Here is an 18,489-nt window from a genome sequence, read left to right as displayed (position 1 = left end):
AGAGAGTACAATTAACAGTAACAGTATTGTAGAAATTCATTTCACCAAAACAATAACGTGGTGCACAGTGTGACGTCAAAAATGGCGCACACCTTTTACGCTGCGTTTTCTCCGTTTTCCTCATCCACACGTAAATTAAAAAACTGAGTTTTCGAAAATATCCACCCTAGCAGGCGTTTTTAAAAATCTCCGTTTTCAGTGACCACAAACGCCATTTACGTGTGTACGAAATCTGACAAGGCATAGAAAAATCTCAGTTTTCAAAAATACCCGGGTACGTGTGGAGGTTGAACTAGATGTAATGTAATGACTTCAGCTTTCTATGCTCATTTAGTAAATTGGTTAAGGAACATTCTAGTCATGTTTCCCCAAAATAGTTTGCATTTGAAAAATTATGTACTCAAAAATCATAAATTCTTCTCAGCTGGCCTACCATGTTTGTAATTAAATAATTTATGTAAATGAAAAACAAAACAAGAATGACTTTGAAAGGAAGATAAAAACCTGCTTCGAGCTAAGAATCAGCACGCTTTGCTCTTAGTAATGATCTTAAGAGCTCAAACCTGGCATGGGTCTGTCACATCCAATCTGCACTGATAATTTTACTACACTGTTATAACAACAATCTTTAAACATTCTGTCTGCTCCTTTTTTTTTTATCTCCCTCAAGTCCCTGGCTTCTTATCGGAGTCAATAAGACTCTTTTCAAAGCCCAAGTCAACATCTTTTTCCATTACAAGGAGAAGCAACTGCCTTGTTTGTAGGAGCTGTGAAGCATCAAGACGAATGTGTGCATTTCCATGCGTGTGAGATAGACAACCCCGAATCCATATAGATTCATGTGTTGTTTAATCACAGGAAAAAACAAGCCTTCCCCAAGATGCCATCTACCATACTTTGGAGATAAAAACTGAAGCAAATCAAACAGGATGTATGAAGCTTGCATGTCAAACAGCTCCGAACAGGACAACTTTTAACCAAACGTAGCAGTGGCTTCTTTTTTAATGGAGTTGGATCTATCGCAGGTTCCCCGGCCGATCACTCCGGAGGCACTGAGACAGCGATGTGAAATGAAATCACTCGGTATAAAGTTTGATAATAATGTCTGGGACATCTCTTGAACACCGCACACGTAAAAGTTAAACAGCCATTGCACTTTTTCAGAGTGGAAAAAGGAATAAAGCCCAGAGGCGCATTCCATAACTGGGTTACCAACAGCTGTCACAAGAGCGAAATGTGTGAAAACAAGACATTTTTACCACTTCTATAATTCAGTTTCTGGATCATTTCACCGCGTTCACTTCATAGCACTGCTTCTTTTGTTACATCTTATTTGCAGGTTACAGAAATCTTAATCCTGCCTTTCATCTGCATATATTTATGATGTTTTGACCTTTAAACTTAAGAGGATATACCATCAGAGGGTAAATCTTCCCCCAAAATATGGACCATCATGCTGCAACATCTATATTCTGGGAAATGAGACTGACGGGTTATTTAGTGCTGTTTTGATATTTGAGCCTGAGGAATGCCTACAGATACAGTGATCCCTCTGTCTGAGAAGGAAGATTCATAGATGAGGTAAGACTGCTTACAGCTATGAAACAAAATCTGAAACAGATTAAAAGACATTTTCCTCAGCTTGATTCATGTTTCTTTCAGCTCGCCCAGGTGTTACACCTCAAAACAGAGAGCGGCACAGACAGCAGGAAGGAAGGATGTGCATATACACTCATGCATATGTTTGGAAGAAATGCAAAACACTTTTTTTTTCGTTTTGTCAGTGCTTTGAGAGCTGCAGTGTCAACATTTTGGCTTTCTAACATCTTTGCCACATTACTTCATGTTAGTCTCTGCAGACATTCAACATGAGAATTGATCTTGTACTGTGTGTAGATCATAGGCTGTACATTGCAACAACAACAACAAAATGCTGCAACTGCAGTGACGTTAGAAGCATCAGCTTTAGCATTCTGGCAGCCTCCCTGTTAGATCTGTGGCTAACGTATAAGGATTAGAGTTACTAAATACTAAATTATCAGTTAATGCAAGCAAGCTTGGTTAGTAAGCTCCATTCCTAAACTGTTGGGCTGCACAGACACAGATACAGATACAGATTAATACACCAAGATCCTTGAAATCATCAAAAATAAAATACACACATATTGGATGGGCTAAACATTACATCAAATAATATTATTTGTTGGAATATTTCATTAAAATATTAAAATAATAAAGGGCAAAAAAGTGATGGCAGCAATATTGAGGTGAGTTCTTGAAGCTATTCTTCACTTTTCTGTCAGTAAGCACTGCTGGTTTTGCCATCTTTACCTGCTGTTGGCCTCTGTTAGCGGCTGTTAGCCGCTATTAGCCTCTGTTAGCTGCTGTTAGCCCACATTAGTGAAACATGTGGCTCTAATATGAGAATGTAATCAAACTGTTTATTAGAGGGAAAGTGTGATTTTGAGCCCAACAGCTTAACCTTAGCTGGCATGTTAGCTTATAACTAGTTGTTGTTGTTGTTGTTGTTTAGCCGACTCGGTAGCTCACTGGAGACAGGAGCACTGCATGCCTTATCTACTGACAGTAACTGCGACAACATTGGGACTAAATAAACATGTTTATGCATGTTATTTTGTATTTTCTCAATTCTAAACAGGGTCAGAAATATACATTCACCCACACTAACATTTGGTTAAATGTTTGGATGCAAGTTGATGGCTACCAGATGCTTTTGGTAGCCATCAAGAAGCTTCTGGTATAATTCTGGCAAGATAGTCTGAAGGCCCTTTTCACATAGGACATGGCACCTGCAGCCCTGCACTCTGAAACACATTCATTTCTATTGACTGCATAGCGCAATAACGGTTTCCCACTGCGCTGAGCAAGTCCAAACTCAACCCAGTTCAATTTTAACTGCTGCGTGCTGTGACGTACCTTTGCGCGACCAATAGAAACGAAGCTTAGAGTTGCATTAAGTTCAACCACACGATGAAGGAAAACATTCTATTCATCTGTGAGTTTGGTGAGCTTTCTCGCACAAGTTTACATGCATATATCAGCAATTTAAACAGGTGAGCTATATGAATGTTCGCCCTTCCCCAAGAAGGTCAGAATTAGATTTTGTTTTTGTATTATGCAGTAAACATAATCATCTGTGATGTAAAATTTGGCAACAAGCGGGTTGATCGGGATGTATTTCTGTGCCACCCTCAAGTGGCTATTCAGGAAACTGCAGTTATTGGCACTTGTTCCACACTGACTGCGCTGGCTTCATTTTTCAGCCCCGGAGGTTGCTGCTTGTTACAGACACTGATTGTTCCAGCTTGTCTTCATACCTGCTCAGGTTTCATTGCAAGGCTTGTCAATCCCTCCCCAGGACTTCAAACACAGCACTGAATCTGTCACCTGCACCTTCACTCATCCCTTCACACCTTGCAGCAGCAAGATGGTAAATTACCCATAATTACTTTGGTTTGAGCCTAACAAAGACATTTTGTTTGCTTTTGTATTATTATTGGAACCTTGCATTCAAACTAGTTCTCTCTCTAATTAAAGATGACGTCTTTCCAAAGTATAGATATCTGCTGTGCGGCAAAAAGAAAACTTCAGCTGTGCCTGACTTTTTTTCGCACTAACGCTGAACATGAAAGCAAATAGAAATAGCCAGAGAAACGTCTGCGAAAGACACTCTTCAGTGTTCTTGCGAATCTAAATAAACTTTAGAGAAAAAGACTCCACATGTGGCTCCTTAAAAAAAAAAGAAAAAGAAAGAGACCCATGCACCAGATGAAAAGACAATGACAAAACACGCCTTCTTCTGGCGAGAGAATCACAGCTAATAACAGCACAAGACAATGCCATTCCTATGCTTGCGCTTCATGCCTCTTGCTATTAGACGGTCTCATTATTTTTCCCTTTGTCTTAATGCAAAGTGAAAACAAATTTGGAAAGCAATGAAAAGTTGCCCAATCACTTAGATCTCACACACTCTGTGAAGTCCGTTTATCCCTGATCATTATGACAGTGTTTTTCTGTCTGTATCGATAGTCATTTCCTTTCTCCCTGCAGCAGCCTTAGAGTCTCCAATGCTGGCGCTGAGCACAGCACAGCCAGCACAGTCCCACGGAGTGCAAGCAAAGGAGGAAATCAATAGAGAAAATATCGCTGCAGGCTCACACATTTTTATCTTGCTTTGAACGAGTCAGCTTTAATTTTGCTTTGATCTCAATTTGCTGCTTTTGGGATAGCTTGGCTGCACATTGAACCAGGAGGAATAAGCTTCCACCAGGGCTTTCTTACAAAAGACCCTTTCAACTGAGGCCTTTATTTTGCCTATATGCGTCAGTGTCCATTACTGGTTTACAAGGAATAGAGATACAAGGAATCAAAACAACTAATACTGGAGGACTCGGACACACTGGTGCACATCTTGTGCAGACCGTTCGCCAAGTGAATTTTATCTATTCTAGTCAGGGAGGATTTACGGCAGAGCTGAGCAAATGCTGGACAATGTTAGCGAGGGGGCACAATAAAGAGATCCTTAGTGTTGCTGTCAATGTTTTTGTGGGGTAACAGGTTGACATGATGCACAGCTGGCGTTGTTCTCACTGCTCTGCCAACCGCACTGCCAGACTTCTGTTCACCCCCCCTCCCCACACACACACACATCATTAGAGCTGACACACCAAAGGGTCGGTGATATTATAGCATCACCTAAGGTCCGCTAAAGATGTCTGCCCTTCCCTCATCCTTTTCCAAACCAGTGAATTCTTAGGCGGGGAGTTGTTTGGGAATTTGTTTCTCTTTTATGAAGCAGAGACAAAAGGGCTAGGATAAATGACCAGGCAGAGAAAAGACCAGCGCCTTGCTGGGGAGAAAGGGAAGGGTCTAATCTAATTTGGTTAGAGGAGGATGTGCGTTTGTGTAGGTTTGTGCACATGTGTGTGCGCGCACATGCATGGCAGCTCTGCACAGTGTGAGGGGACTGTGGGAATGGGACAGGAGGGCTACGCTATTGAATGGAGCCTCCAGAGCCAGAAGCAGTGGGGAGTCTCCCCAGACGTGCTGATTCCAGGCCGGCCACTCAAAGAGGGATTAGACCAGAGAAGCCCTTCCTGATTAGCAATTCACACTCAAGTGCCCCCACAAGGACCTTGGGTAATAATATTGCCATTAGTGTCCTTCACCGATGCACCCAAGAAAATGTTTACCCTCATTTTGACTTATTTTCCCCCCCTTCCTCTTTCATCCATAGCATCTTATTCACTTTTGTGTTTCTAAGAACTTGACAGAAAAAGTCGACTGAGTCTCGCAAACGTCTCCGCTGGGTCTGATGTGACTTTCTTAAATATAAATGCATTTTTCGAGCATTTATATTTGAATCTGTTTTGGTTCATTACTTCATCTTAAGCTCCACCAGCAAACCCCCACCCCTTTCCTCTTCCATCCACTACTACTTCCTCCCTTCCGCTTCTCTTTGCGGTTAAACGACCACCACATAAAAGGGTATGATGTAAGAACAGCCCACTAAACTAATACTGCCGTCTCAAAGCAGCCTCGGCGCAGATGTTATTAAGATTCCAAACAAACCAAATTCATTACAACAGCTCTGTTTATTGCAGATTGGCTGACAGCTTCTCCCAGTCATATTGCTAATTTACCCTCTAAACACTTGGGAAGGTTATAATTATGCAATGACGTCCTCTTATCAACCAGAATACACAAACAATGAGGTCAGAGGGTTAACCTTCAACTGGTTTAGCTCTGCCCATAAATGACAGCAGTGAAGCAAAGCAGGTTTTAATTGAGCAAAGCAAAATAAAATTTAAAAAAAAGCACGAAACAAATTAGTCCTCATTAATAAGTTACTTTATCAGACTATTTAAACCATATGAGCAAAGAATACTGGAGGCTTTGATGTTGACAGGGATCTTCAATAATTAATTATTTGATTCATATGCGTTTCCTCAAAACGTCTGACCCTTTACAGAAACCCGTGCTCTCAGTAAAGCTCCAGCATTTTAAACAGGACAGAAACACCATGTATATTATTACACCGGATTATCTCTGCGAGCAGTTTTGCAAGCAGAAGATGTTTTTAACGGAGATTGGGCAGAGATTTTGCTTTGATATTCAAACACTGCTTTATTTTTTTAATTTAATTGTTTTACTACTGTCTTTGCCCAGATGCCATAGCTTTCCCATCATTTTTCTTTTCTTTCTTTTTTCTTTTTTGGTTTTTGGCACCAGCCTCTTCACACATTGTTAAGTGGCAATAAGAGAGAAAATAACAGATTATGTTGATAAATAGGATCATCCTGAGCTAAATGCTGAATGTGTGCGATCAGGAGGGAGAACAGGATCCTTGGACAATGTGCAGGGCATGTGGACAAATAGTCTCACCTCCAACTGAGTGTGTTGTTTCTTCTTATTGTGCCCTCTGAAAGAGCAGAAGGGCCTTGGTTAAGAAGATTATAGGGCTACCCCACCCGTACGTTTAATCAACATGCCCTTTCAACGCCGCCAACAATGCCAAACATGTCTAAAACGTCCCCCCATCTCTCCCATAGCATACCTCACATGTTGGAACAGCATGCCAGTCAGCTAAGCGCGGCAATTAACTGAAATACTGTGATTGCTCTTGCTGATAGCGAGTCAGCTTTGGGCACACTCTCATCAGAGAGGTGATGGCCTCAGTTTCAGAAATGTCACCACTATAGTTGTGTGTTTTATCTAATTTGAAGCCACGCAAGCAAAAAAAAAGAAAGAAAAGACACGAGGTACAACTCATTTTTACTGATCGAAATTCTCTTAAGAGCCCAAGGAGCTTTGCTTCCTCGCCCTTCATTTCTTTCATCCGTTGTTAAATATGTAAATAAAATGTCTAAAGTCATTCTTCAAAGGGGAACAAAAGAAAAAAGGGGGCTGAGGGAAAAGACAGCCATAAAATTCCTCCGATTCTCCATAACATTAGCCAGAGGGGGGCCAGCTTCCAGCCAGAGCCTAGCAGCAGGGGAGCGAGCTCGCTCCATAGAATCACACATCTCAAATCCCACACACACAAAAAATAAAATATCTTTTCAGCTTCAGCCATCAAAGGGCCCTCCCTTTCACTTTATTAGTTACAGAATTATCTCACAGTTGCTGATTTCTCAGAGATGGAGCAGTGCCGCTTTTCTTCGTCGCACTGTTGTGGTTGCAGAGATGAGATAAAGTTGCTGTGTGTGCATGTGTGTGTGTGTGAGAGAGAGAGAGAGAGAAATAGACTGTGCGAGTAGGAATCAGTTATAGGAGGGGGTATATAAAAAAAGGTGGGGGGGGGGATGCTGAGGGAGGGGAGGATCATAAAAGAGACAGTGGTAGCTACTGATGCGACAGATGCTAAAGACTGAACAGGCCGGATTCCTTCTCTTTTTCTTCCCGTTTTCAAAGAGATATCATCATGACCAGCAAAACAATCATTAAAGAGAAGGAGGCAGGAGGAAAGACAGGGACGAGAACAGAACAAAGGCGATGAATTACAACAAGCCAGCAGACCGTGTCTTCTTATTAGACTATGTGACAATTTTATCTTGTCTGCTTCATTACACCAAAGGCAGTGGAAATAAGGGCAGATATTTGCTTTCAAAAATGCCAGACAAGGTTTCCTAAAAGCCAGATGATCAGTAAATGGTGAGCAGAACAGGCCCAGCGAGCAAGCAGATATTATATTATTCTTCACATTAAAGCCGTCAACTCTTTTTATTTTTTTACGTCTGCGCATCAGCCGCAGACTAATAGAGCTCTAGTTGGGTGGGAGGGGTAGAGCAGGCAGGTCAGCTGTTGTCCTTATCTTTGCGAGGGGTCCGAATATTAAAAAGAAAAGAGGGGGGGGGGGGGGGGGGGGGACTGCTGCTGTATTACAAAGGAAAATGGTTTCCATTATTATTCTTCGTTTCCCGCCAGAATGACTTTAACTAAAGATTTCCCCTTTGGAAATATTATATCTGTCAGGAAATGAAACTAGCGTAAGCAGCTAAAGGCTGTGGACACATCACAAGGCACACATATAAGCAGTGTGTGAAGTGAACATCAAGTATTTTATACTCACATTTAGGACCGGAGCACCTAAAATGTTAACAGCTGGATACATGAAATCTGAGGAGCACATGTGCTGCATAGGAGGAGGGTATTGTGTCCATAAGTGTATTCATACCCCATATTTATGCTCTCGCTCCTCACGCTGAGCACTAACAGCTGAAGTGCCACCACTAAGATATGCTGGGCTTAAGCCATTTAGGCACGCTGGTGCCGGGTTTCTCTTGCTCGGACACATTTCTGAAATACTTCTAAAAGCACTTTAGTGACTTGTAAAAATGCACTAAAAGCACTCCTGTTTACTTGTGATCAGCATTTCACCCGCAGTGGAGACCATAGCCAGGCCTCAGTATAAATCTTACCACTACAAGGTAGTGTGAGCAAAGCCTGGAGGATCTCTCTCTCTCTCTCTCTCTCTCACACGCACACACACACACGCACGCACGCACACGCACGCACACACACACACACACACACACACACACACGCACAAAACAGGCAGAAAGTCCCTTGTGCCATCACATCCTGCCATATAGCACCACTAAAGTTAAACAGATAGTTTAGAGAACAAGCCTGCATAATGAAAAGAACAAAGTGTGGTCAAATCCTCTCTCCACTTGTCCTGCTCTGAATCACAGGGAGTTGGAGCTTAACAAGCACAAGAGCTAGGGTGAAAACTGAACAGATCATCAGTGTATTTGTATTTGTGGAAAAAGTGGTCAGTTCAGCCAATCCACATGTCTTAAGAGTGGGAGGAAACCGGTGCACCTGCAGGAAACCATCAGAGAAAGCAAGAACAAGCAAAGTGCACAGAAGTTGAAACGCCCAGTGGTTTATCCATACCAAATTATTTTCAGATATTTGTCTGGGACAGCAACCTAATATTTACTCTTTAACGTTTCAGTTTTGCTTGCATTGAAATGTGATGGAAGAAATTAGCATCCAAAAAAAAAGATTTTTAAAAAAAAGCTGAAATTGACCTGATCTGGTGAGAATGGAAGTGTCGCTGTAGGAGACGTTAAACAGTAAATTTATTTACTGCTGCAAGTGTACCTCTGTAAGCTTAACAATAGAACAATGGCACCACTTTAGGACCACAGATCCAAAAGGAATTTGACCTTCTTATTTGTTTGCAGAATGGCTTCCTTCATTGGAAAAAAGGCAGGAAATGTCTGCGAAGTATTGTTGAATTATGCGTTTGCAACGTTGGCCAGAGCACCCAGATTCTTGTACTGCTGAATCCTAAACAGCTCCCAAAACTGGACATACTTTTACCATTATCCTTGTGTGTTTTGGCTTTTCTTCATGAGTGTTTTGTTGTTTGTTAAAGACTGCCCAGAGATGATTGCGACACAATGCAGTCAGATTCCTTTCTTTCACAGTTAAAAGAATACATCTGTAACATTTTGGTTGGTTTGTTCTATTCTTCATGTTACTGGTTTGGAAACTTGGCTCTAAAAACCGAGAGGATTCTGATTTAATTCTCTGTACTCTGAACTTATACGGAGTTGAAAAGGCCTAATAGTACTTTAAATGAATACTTTAAAATGAATGTGAGGCCACTGTGCTCTCCCCTAACGTGTAGTACTTTGGAACAGATAAAATATGATACCGTTTGAGTGTAAAAGCCATATAAAACAGTACAGTTAGATCCCTTTGGAAAAGCTGCAATATTAAAATGCAGCTTAAATTTAAGTATTAATAACTCCAAACTGACTACAGCTTACTTAGCCTGTGATTTGCTGTACTTGGTTGCATGGTTGTACTACAACCATAGGATAATCTACTACCTTATTATTTAATAGATTTGAGAGCATGACTGTTGTTGCCTAGATTACATCAAACACTTGTTAAAAAACATCTATTGATGTTTGATATCTGATTGAGACTTTTAGATTTATAGTATAGAATTATATTGAGAATTTTAAAAGTCTTAAATGGTGTTAAATAAATATAAAAAAATTTCCATCGTTTATCAAAATTGATATATATTGTAAATATTTGCAAAGGGAAAGAATTAAATGCGAAAAAAGTTAAAGGAAAACATTATCTACACTTGCATTTTATTTTTATTTTTAACTAAATGCAATTGGAATATGAACCGTGGCTGCTTTTGGTGGACCAGTGCGGCCGTGAGCCATATTGCGCAATATTTTTGGTGATTCTCTTAAAATGCGCCTCGAAGTTTGTGGCTGAGCACAAACAAACAGAGAGAAGGAAGTTTGCTGCGAGCCTTTGAAAGCGCTGTAATGAACAAGCTGTTCCGCACGATCTGAAAATAATCCGCGTGTCAGTGTCAGCTTTCTTATGCAAATTAGCTGTCTTTGAAGGCGGATCTTTTGGCAGGTTAGACCGGGACGGAGGCTCCGACCAGCTCAGACGAGCACTGCCACCAAAAGCATCAACTGCCTACTTACAGAGGGAGCATAATCCTGCGTTTCTGGGACACATTTATAGAGACCGATATGTGTTCGACTTGTTTTGCTGACTGCTTATTTGTCCCCGTTGCCTTGCGAGCAGCCATGACCGTCGGATAAAGAGCTGGAGGGAGATTGTTTGTTTTTGTTTTTTAAAGTTGTCACACAATGACTGAAATCTGCCACAGAGAGAGAGAGACTCTCGGAAAGTGCCATGGAGCGTAAAGGCGAGCCGGTGAGACTTTTGGAAACAAGAGGGGAACACATCGGGGCACAAAGAAATTCTCTTTTACGCACAGCAGACTGATATTCACAGCGCAGGAGACGGAACAAGTAGCTGCTGCACCGAAGCCGCAAACTGAAAGCATGGACCAGACGGCACACTTCCAGCGAGGAACCGTGTTCGGACCGTCGCGGGATTTATCTTTGATATTTTAAATCTGCAGTTTTTAAAGTGAGGAAGCGATGGTCCTGCTACGGAGAGCTGAGTAAGTTTCTCCACATTGATCCAATAACCGCCATCGCCAGCCTGGATTCATCGCTCACTTTTTTAATGAAAGAAACGTGTGTGTCTGAGGTTTTGGTGAACATTTAGCTGTTTTTTTGCCTCTATTAAAACAACACAATGTGTTCAGCTGTTAAAGTGAGCCTTATCTATGCGCTGGTGCTGCTGCTGTTGAGCAGTAGGGGCTCAGCCATAAGCTCAATAGATCCTGACTGGTCAGGAGAGGGGAGATGTCAGCACATCACCATCCCTCAGTGTAAAGACATTGGCTACAACATGACTCGCATGCCAAATCTGATGGGCCATGATGACCAAAAAGAGGCAGCGATAAAGCTGCAGGAGTTTGCCACCCTCATACAGTTTGGATGTCACAGCCACCTCAGATTTTTCCTCTGCTCACTGTATGCTCCCATGTGCACGGAGCAGGTGTCAAACCCCATTCCAGCGTGTAGAGTTATGTGTGAGCAGGTCAAGCTGAAATGTTCTCCCATCCTGGAACATTTTAACTTCCCCTGGCCGGAGTCTCTGGACTGCTCACGTCTGCCTACCAAAAATGACCCAAACAACCTCTGCATGGAGGCGCCCAACAATGGCTCGGACGAACCTCCCAAAGTCTCCCACACCCAGCCTCCGGATTTCAGGCTGCAGCGGCCTCTGAGTGGGCTGGACCTTCACCCTAAAGACAGTGGCAGCAAGCAGATGTGCAGCAACCCAGGCAAGTTCCACTTTGTGGAGAAGAGTGAGTCCTGTGCCCCCAAATGCTACCCAAAAGTGGATGTGTACTGGAGTCAGGGAGACAAGCAGTTCTCTCTGGTGTGGATGGCCATCTGGTCCATCCTGTGCTTTGTCTCCAGCGCCTTCACAGTGCTCACTTTCCTCATTGACCCACAGCGTTTCAAATACCCCGAGAGACCAATCATCTTCCTCTCCATGTCCTACTGTGTTTACTCTGTGGGCTACCTCATTCGGCTCTTTGTGGGAGCTGACAGAATAGCCTGCGACAGAGACAACGGGGTCCAATATATTATCCAGGAGGGTCTGGAGAGCACAGGCTGCACTATTGTGTTCCTCATTCTGTATTATTTTGGCATGGCCAGCTCCCTCTGGTGGGTTATCCTGACCCTCACGTGGTTCTTGGCTGCTGGGAAGAAATGGGGTCACGAGGCCATCGAAGCAAACAGCAGCTACTTCCATCTGGCAGCGTGGGCCATCCCTGCCATAAAGACAATCATGATACTGGTGATGAGGAAGGTGGCCGGAGACGAGCTGACGGGCGTCTGCTACGTGGGCAGCATGGATGTTAAAGCTCTCACAGGTTTTGTGCTCATTCCTCTCTCCTGCTATCTCATTATCGGCACTTCATTTCTGCTGTCCGGCTTTGTTGCACTCTTCCACATCCGCAAGATTATGAAAACCGAGGGAGAGAACACAGACAAGCTTGAGAAGCTGATGGTTCGCATCGGAGTCTTCTCTGTCCTCTACACTGTCCCAGCCACCTGCGTCATCGCCTGCTATTTCTACGAGAGGCTCAACATGGACTACTGGCGCATTCTCGCAGGGGAGCAGAAATGCAGCAGCAGCGGGCTAGAGTCCGACGACTGCATCATGAAGGCTTCTATCCCCGCTGTCGAAATCTTCATGGTGAAGATCTTCATGCTGCTGGTGGTGGGCATCACCAGCGGCATGTGGATCTGGACCTCAAAGACACTGCAGTCATGGCAGAACGTGTTCAGCAGGAAGATAAAGAAGAGGACGAGGCGGAAGGCTGCCAGTGTGTTCACCAGCAGCAGGCCTTACATTAAACCTCACCCATCTCTCAAAGGGCCCAACACTAAATACGAGCCCACACGCCCCCCTCCAACATGTGTATGAGCTGACTCTCTTTGTGCAAACCCCCAAAATACTTTTAAAGCCCTAAACAAGACTTCTAATGATCAGTGCCATCAAATGAATCAAGCTTCATGTTTTATTTATGCAATATGCATCGAAGGTAATACAACATGGGGGTTTTGTTCAGTCTTGAGCCATGTCACACAACAAGAGCTGCCTTTGTTTGAGAAAAATCTGCTACTCCTGGATTCACTTATCCTAGAGGAAAAAAAAGTTATTGTTCCAGAGACAAAAAGAGTGGAATAAACCATTTGGATGTGCAGTGGGGTTACTTGAATAATGTGCAATAGATGTTTTTCATTACAGCCAAAACAACACTTGTACTGTTGTTGACCGATTACAGACAATGCATGATGAACCCCATAGACATTAATGGCAAATAGTCAGAGAGATGACCGGTGTGTTTGGAGGCTTTTTCTGTTAATGGAAATCAATGCAGTGCCATATATGTTTAAACTGGACTGAGAGCAGTTGCTGAAAGGCGCTCGAGACCTTCAGAACTGCCCCATTGTGAGGCAAATCCATGCCATAAATTAATCAAGCACTCAGTACTGAGAAAAGTTATTTGTAAATGCTGTTTTTTTTTTTCTTTGCTGTTTTATAGCACAAGGGAACATTTGTATATATTTCTGAAAAGTTGAGATTTTATAGAAAAGTAATAAAACGTTCTAGTTTTAAATGTTTGTAAAGCTGGAATTTTGTGTGGCTGCTGTGCTGTTGTTCTCCCTGTTGGCGTGAGACACGTTAAGCTTGTGAGATTTTTTTGTTGTTCTTTTTTACCCCCACTATCATATACAGGGAGTAATTTTAATGCGTACTAAACATTTAAACCATTAACCTTAATTTATATATGTGCTTAAGAGCTAGGTTTTGACTATTCTATCTGGAATTTTTATAAGAATATAAAATTAAGCAAAAAATATATCTGTAGTTCTTTATTAGCAGGTTAGTAGCTTATGGGAGATCCACATTAACTCATAAATCGTGCGCATGCATTTGATCGTGCTTATGGAAAATATATATTAACACGTCTGAAAAAAGGTAAATTAATAAGTGCGGGAACAGGAGAAGTGATGCACAAGTCGAGTGGAAATGAGTCGCTGTGTCCCGATTCTTGTTTTTAAACGTTCTTGAGGAAACAGTTGAAATGTGTGGCTAAAGATGACTAACAGCAGAAAAAAAAAACACAGTCAGTGTCATAAAAACATTACAGTTAGGCAGCACTGTCACTAATGGGCATATTTATTCAGTGTTTTCAATATTTTGTCCCAGAGATATCATTAATATTGTGTCCTCAGAACTTGATGTGGTGGCTTTAGATGTTGTCATTAGGATTGGGATTGTGTTTACATTTGTAACTGTTAGTGGCTTTCTTTAAAGATGAAAAGCGAAAGCGGGTGCAGTCAAGCGGTTTAACCTCCATGTTTATTGGACCAAATATCAGTGGTTTGAATCAGCGCTTTGATTGCAGTGTTAATGATTTTCTGCACTCCTCGCTGTCTTTATGCTGCATGCTTATGTAAGCCCGGTTCTTCAGCCACAGCTGAAGTGAATATAGAACTTTATTTTAGTCTTCCTTCTTCATCTCTCTCTTTCTCTCTTTTCTTCTCCGTCTCACTTTCTCGCTGCGTGCATGTGTCGGTGCGCATCAATGAAAGGGTTATACAATAATCCAGCTCTCATTCAGGACAGGATTAGACTGTTTGAAGGGTTTGACTTTGAAAAGAGCACCGCTGCAAACCAAAATACAGAATATCTGTCATCTCTTCTCTTCTTATCAGCAGGGCACGGTGACGTTTCTAAAGACACATCTGGTCAGGATTTGAAGTAGTTACATATTGACTGAGGCGATTTATTTTTTCTTTAAAGCGTGAGCAAACTGAATACATTGTCGTATACTGAGATGTTTAGTGTCCTTCCATTGTCAAAATATTAAGGTGCATGCACAAGTCTAGTCTTGAACCTCAGATTCATGTTTTCCCATTGCTGTGGTAGCAATGGGAAAACATGAATCTGAGAGATGATGGCAACAAATAAGGGTAAAGCTATAGTTTTGAGTATAAAACCATTTCCACTTTTTTCAGTCTCACTTTCAACCCTTTTTTTTTTTTTAGATATTTGTTTTTTTGTGACTGTACCATAGAAGTAAAAAATAGTTTAAATCCTATGTTAGAGGGCCCTCTCTGGTCTAATAAAGTTTTAGAAGTGTATTAATGCTTTATCCCTCAGGGCATTCAAGTTCCAGCGTCAACCCAACCCGTTTTAACAGTCAAAAGCACATGACTCACAAAGTCTATGTGGCTGAATCAAAGTCAGCCGGTGTCTATTGATACTCTGAGTTGCGAAAAAGGTGTGAGTTCTTCTGAGAGCTTCAACAGAGGCCACCTGGATAACAGCCCTGGAGGTGTCTGGGAAGGCTGTAAATAAAAATGACAGTTACCACCCCCCTCCGGGGCTTCTTCAGCCAAGCAGGCTTCACTTCTCTTCTTTTGCTCTCTTCAAAGGGGAAAAAAAAATCCTGCTCAGAGCAAGGGCATAGTAATGCTGGCAAGAAATTTCTTGAAATCACACTGAACTGTATTAATGTTTTTAAAAGTCTCATTCCATCACATCACAGGCAGCCTCTTGCCAAAGTGAAACAACTGATGTCTCATGGTGTTCTCTAGTGAATGCTTGTTTCTTGCAAGGATGCGTTTTATTTGACCAAGCGGGGAATCCCGCCACAGCCACATGACTAAAGCTGATGAATCTCAGATGCACGTATCTTAAAATTCCACCAGGATGAATCCCGTCACCCACATACTCCATCCGTTTCCTGTTCCGTACTCTTTCTGCCGTGCTGTGCTGGCGATAGCAGCAGGCATGCGTTTATGATGTGTTGACAAAAAAAAGGGAGGGGGGAAAGGGGGGCTTTTGCTTGTGATCAGTGTTGTTGAAATTGCATCAAACCTTTGATAATTATTTGATTTAATTTAATTTGACTGGTTTGCCAGCAAGCCAGGATTTTCAGCTTTTCACACTCTGTAATTGAGCTGATGTTAGGTGTCTTTGCAGAAAAGAGCGGTATTACGAACATAAAGTCAAAATGACAGGACAATTAAGCGTCCTCTGCGTGTCAACGGCAGATTCAGCTTCAGAGGGAAAGTGTCAAGTAAACATCGCCAGTCAAAACCTGAAGCCTATGCTTTTGTTTCAATAAGTGGCGACGCCTTCTACTCTGTGCTGTAGCTGTATGAAAGGCCACAGAGGAACTTATGCACTATTATCCGCTGTTTTTTCAAGCACTCATAAAGTACTCTGACACAGTGGCATAAATCAAGTTGCTGGGATGACTGGCGGCTCAGGCAACTTCTCTTTGATCAAGGCTTTATGGAGACGCCCCATGTCTTCATCCTCAGCTGCTCCGGCAGCACCTGTTTACTAGTTCAGGCCTGTCTATTTGGAAAGCAATGTTTAGCCTCTCAGTGTCCTAGACGCATACATGACGCGCACGCATGCAGCATACACACAAAGGAATTCGGCTGCTTCTCAGAGGAGAATGGGCTTCCGCCATCACGTCTGCTCCCAGTGCCCCAAACCCACTCAAGGCTCTTGTTTCTCTTATTAGAAAGCTACTTTAGATGTAAATCTGTCTCTTTTTGGAGGGTTCTGACTCCTTTGGCTATACCAGAATCTTTTTGAAAAAAGTTGACAAATGAAACAGCCTTGTTTCTTCTTGAAGAAGAAACTCAGAGGGTTACTGGATTAAACAAAACAAAAGGAAAATGCACAGAGAAAGACAGACAGAGAGAGCTGCAAGTTTCAAAGACCAAAGCATTATCATAGCATGCAATGAAAGCTCTCTATCATCCCTCAAGTTCTTGTGGTACAAAAATCCAGAGTTCTAAGGGCTTTGGTTTGGAGGAAGAGTGGGTGAGCTTCATGTTCTGAGTTGATCTATACAGCAAAGAAACTAGGGCAATGTAGAGTACAGCATATAAGGCCAATCTGCAACAAAGAGCAGCACTAATAGCTCTCTCACACACACATACATCCCAGTCTTATTTCCAGGCCGCGACTGAAGGTGAGAGTAATTACATAAAAACCTGGCAACAATGTGTTCTCTCCTTGTAAGGCGGGGGCAGGGCCCTTTTTCTTCAAATGCATAATGAACTGCCTCAAAAGCCCTCTGCTGATCAAACAAGTGTTTGATAACAGCTTTGGTTTGAAAGAGGACTGAATATGTTTATTTGCATGTGGAGAAGTGAGTGACTTTGAGGTGGAGATCAGGCAGATTAGTGTTAACTGACAGAGACCTGTGCAAACAGACACTCCCCCCGCATATGCAAGCAGGGCAGTGGCAAACTTCCTCTGAGGACCAGAGTATGGCAACTCGGGGCTATTTTTCAATTGTGCTGCTTTGTATGCCAGCTTCCTCCCTTAAGTTTGAGTCTATTTTTTTCCAGAGACTTTGTCTGTTTGCTTGTTGCATGTGAAAGCATGCACAATGATATCTGGCAAACAATATAAGGGATGGGAAATCCAATAACTTGCAGCTATTCATCAAAAATTCCCTCAGAACTGCATTCACAGCGAGACTCACTTTTGTTTCACGAGAGCTAAAGCATTCATCTGGAACTATTATACACTAAAAGCAGTGTGAAAAATATGGAAATTGGATAACAGTTGCATAGGGATTTTTGATCGATATTGGCAGTAGCAATCGCCTCATTGAACTCTCAGCAAGAATCTGAAAAATCCTAATGTGCAAATTGCTTTAACAGAGAAATGACCAGTCATATCTTTGTGTTTTGGCAAGTTGAATTGATGCACTTGTTCTCTGCTATGGCAACAACGGATATGCAACATTCGACACAAAACAATCAGATGAAAGCGAGCTGCTTCACGAGTGCGGTGACACCCATGGGCTTGCAACGTGACTGAGAAGGCAAGAGTCTGGTGTCAGCTGGAAGCAAGTTTTGCCACGGTGTCTAAGCAGCAGACTTTAATATGCCACCTTCGTAATCCACGCTGCTACGAGCTCAAATAACTCTAAAACACAGCAAAACACCAGAATGGGCCGGCTCTCCTTCGTACGAGGTCACTGCTATATTTCTTTGCAACTATGTATGGGAGCAACCCTGTGTGCATTCATCACATGTAGGGGCATTTTTCAGAGATGTTATGATGGCAGTGACAGGATTGATGGAGGAGTAGAGAGAACAGGCACAGCGGGAGGCTGCCGACATGTGTATGTATTTACATGCGCGCGAGTTTACAGACAGTATAGGAGCTATAGAGGGAGAGGCAGAGGGAGAGGGATGATGATGGATCTGGCAGGGCTCATGAACACCGCTGAGAGAAAATGCCTGTGGTTCAAAGACACTCTCAGCAAACTTAACAAAGAAAGATGGCACAGAGGGGGAGAACATGAAAGCAAACTACACAATCAACTGTCACATAAACTGGGAAATAATATCCCCGTCCTGTTGGCGGAATATACTTCAGGCAGGCATGTGACTATTTTAATATTAACTCCATGCAAAAGATGGCAACAAGGCGAGATGTAGTTTGGTTTTTAATGCAGATCAAACAGCAGATTAGCAATAGTTTGATTTG

The 18,489-nt window shown here is 42.4% G+C and overlaps 1 protein-coding gene across 1 annotated transcript; it reads left to right on the top strand.

The window, feature by feature from the left end:
* Positions 1-10,414: 10,414 nt before the first annotated feature.
* On the top strand, positions 10,415-15,651 carry fzd10 (frizzled class receptor 10). The gene has a single exon (XM_086313649.1). The coding sequence runs from the start codon at positions 11,122-11,124 to the stop codon at positions 12,871-12,873; it is 1,752 nt and encodes a 583-aa protein (XP_086169775.1). The 5' UTR covers positions 10,415-11,121; the 3' UTR covers positions 12,874-15,651.
* Positions 15,652-18,489: the final 2,838 nt, after the last annotated feature.

This window comes from Aulonocara sp. 'chitande type north' Nkhata Bay, linkage group LG12, assembly GCF_057382095.1.
Source record: "Aulonocara sp. 'chitande type north' Nkhata Bay isolate Kocher_YH1m ecotype deep benthic linkage group LG12, A_spYH_male_GT1.1, whole genome shotgun sequence".
Taxonomy (NCBI): Eukaryota; Metazoa; Chordata; class Actinopteri; order Cichliformes; family Cichlidae; genus Aulonocara; species Aulonocara sp. 'chitande type north' Nkhata Bay.
The sequence above is the reverse complement of the archived record's forward strand: the minus strand, read 5'-3'. Positions and strand labels throughout refer to the sequence as shown.

Bases quoted from the DNA above. Each gene is read 5' to 3' on its own strand.
- fzd10 (XM_086313649.1), top strand. From the start codon at position 11,122: ATGTGTTCAGCTGTTAAAGTGAGCCTTATCTATGCGCTGGTGCTGCTG.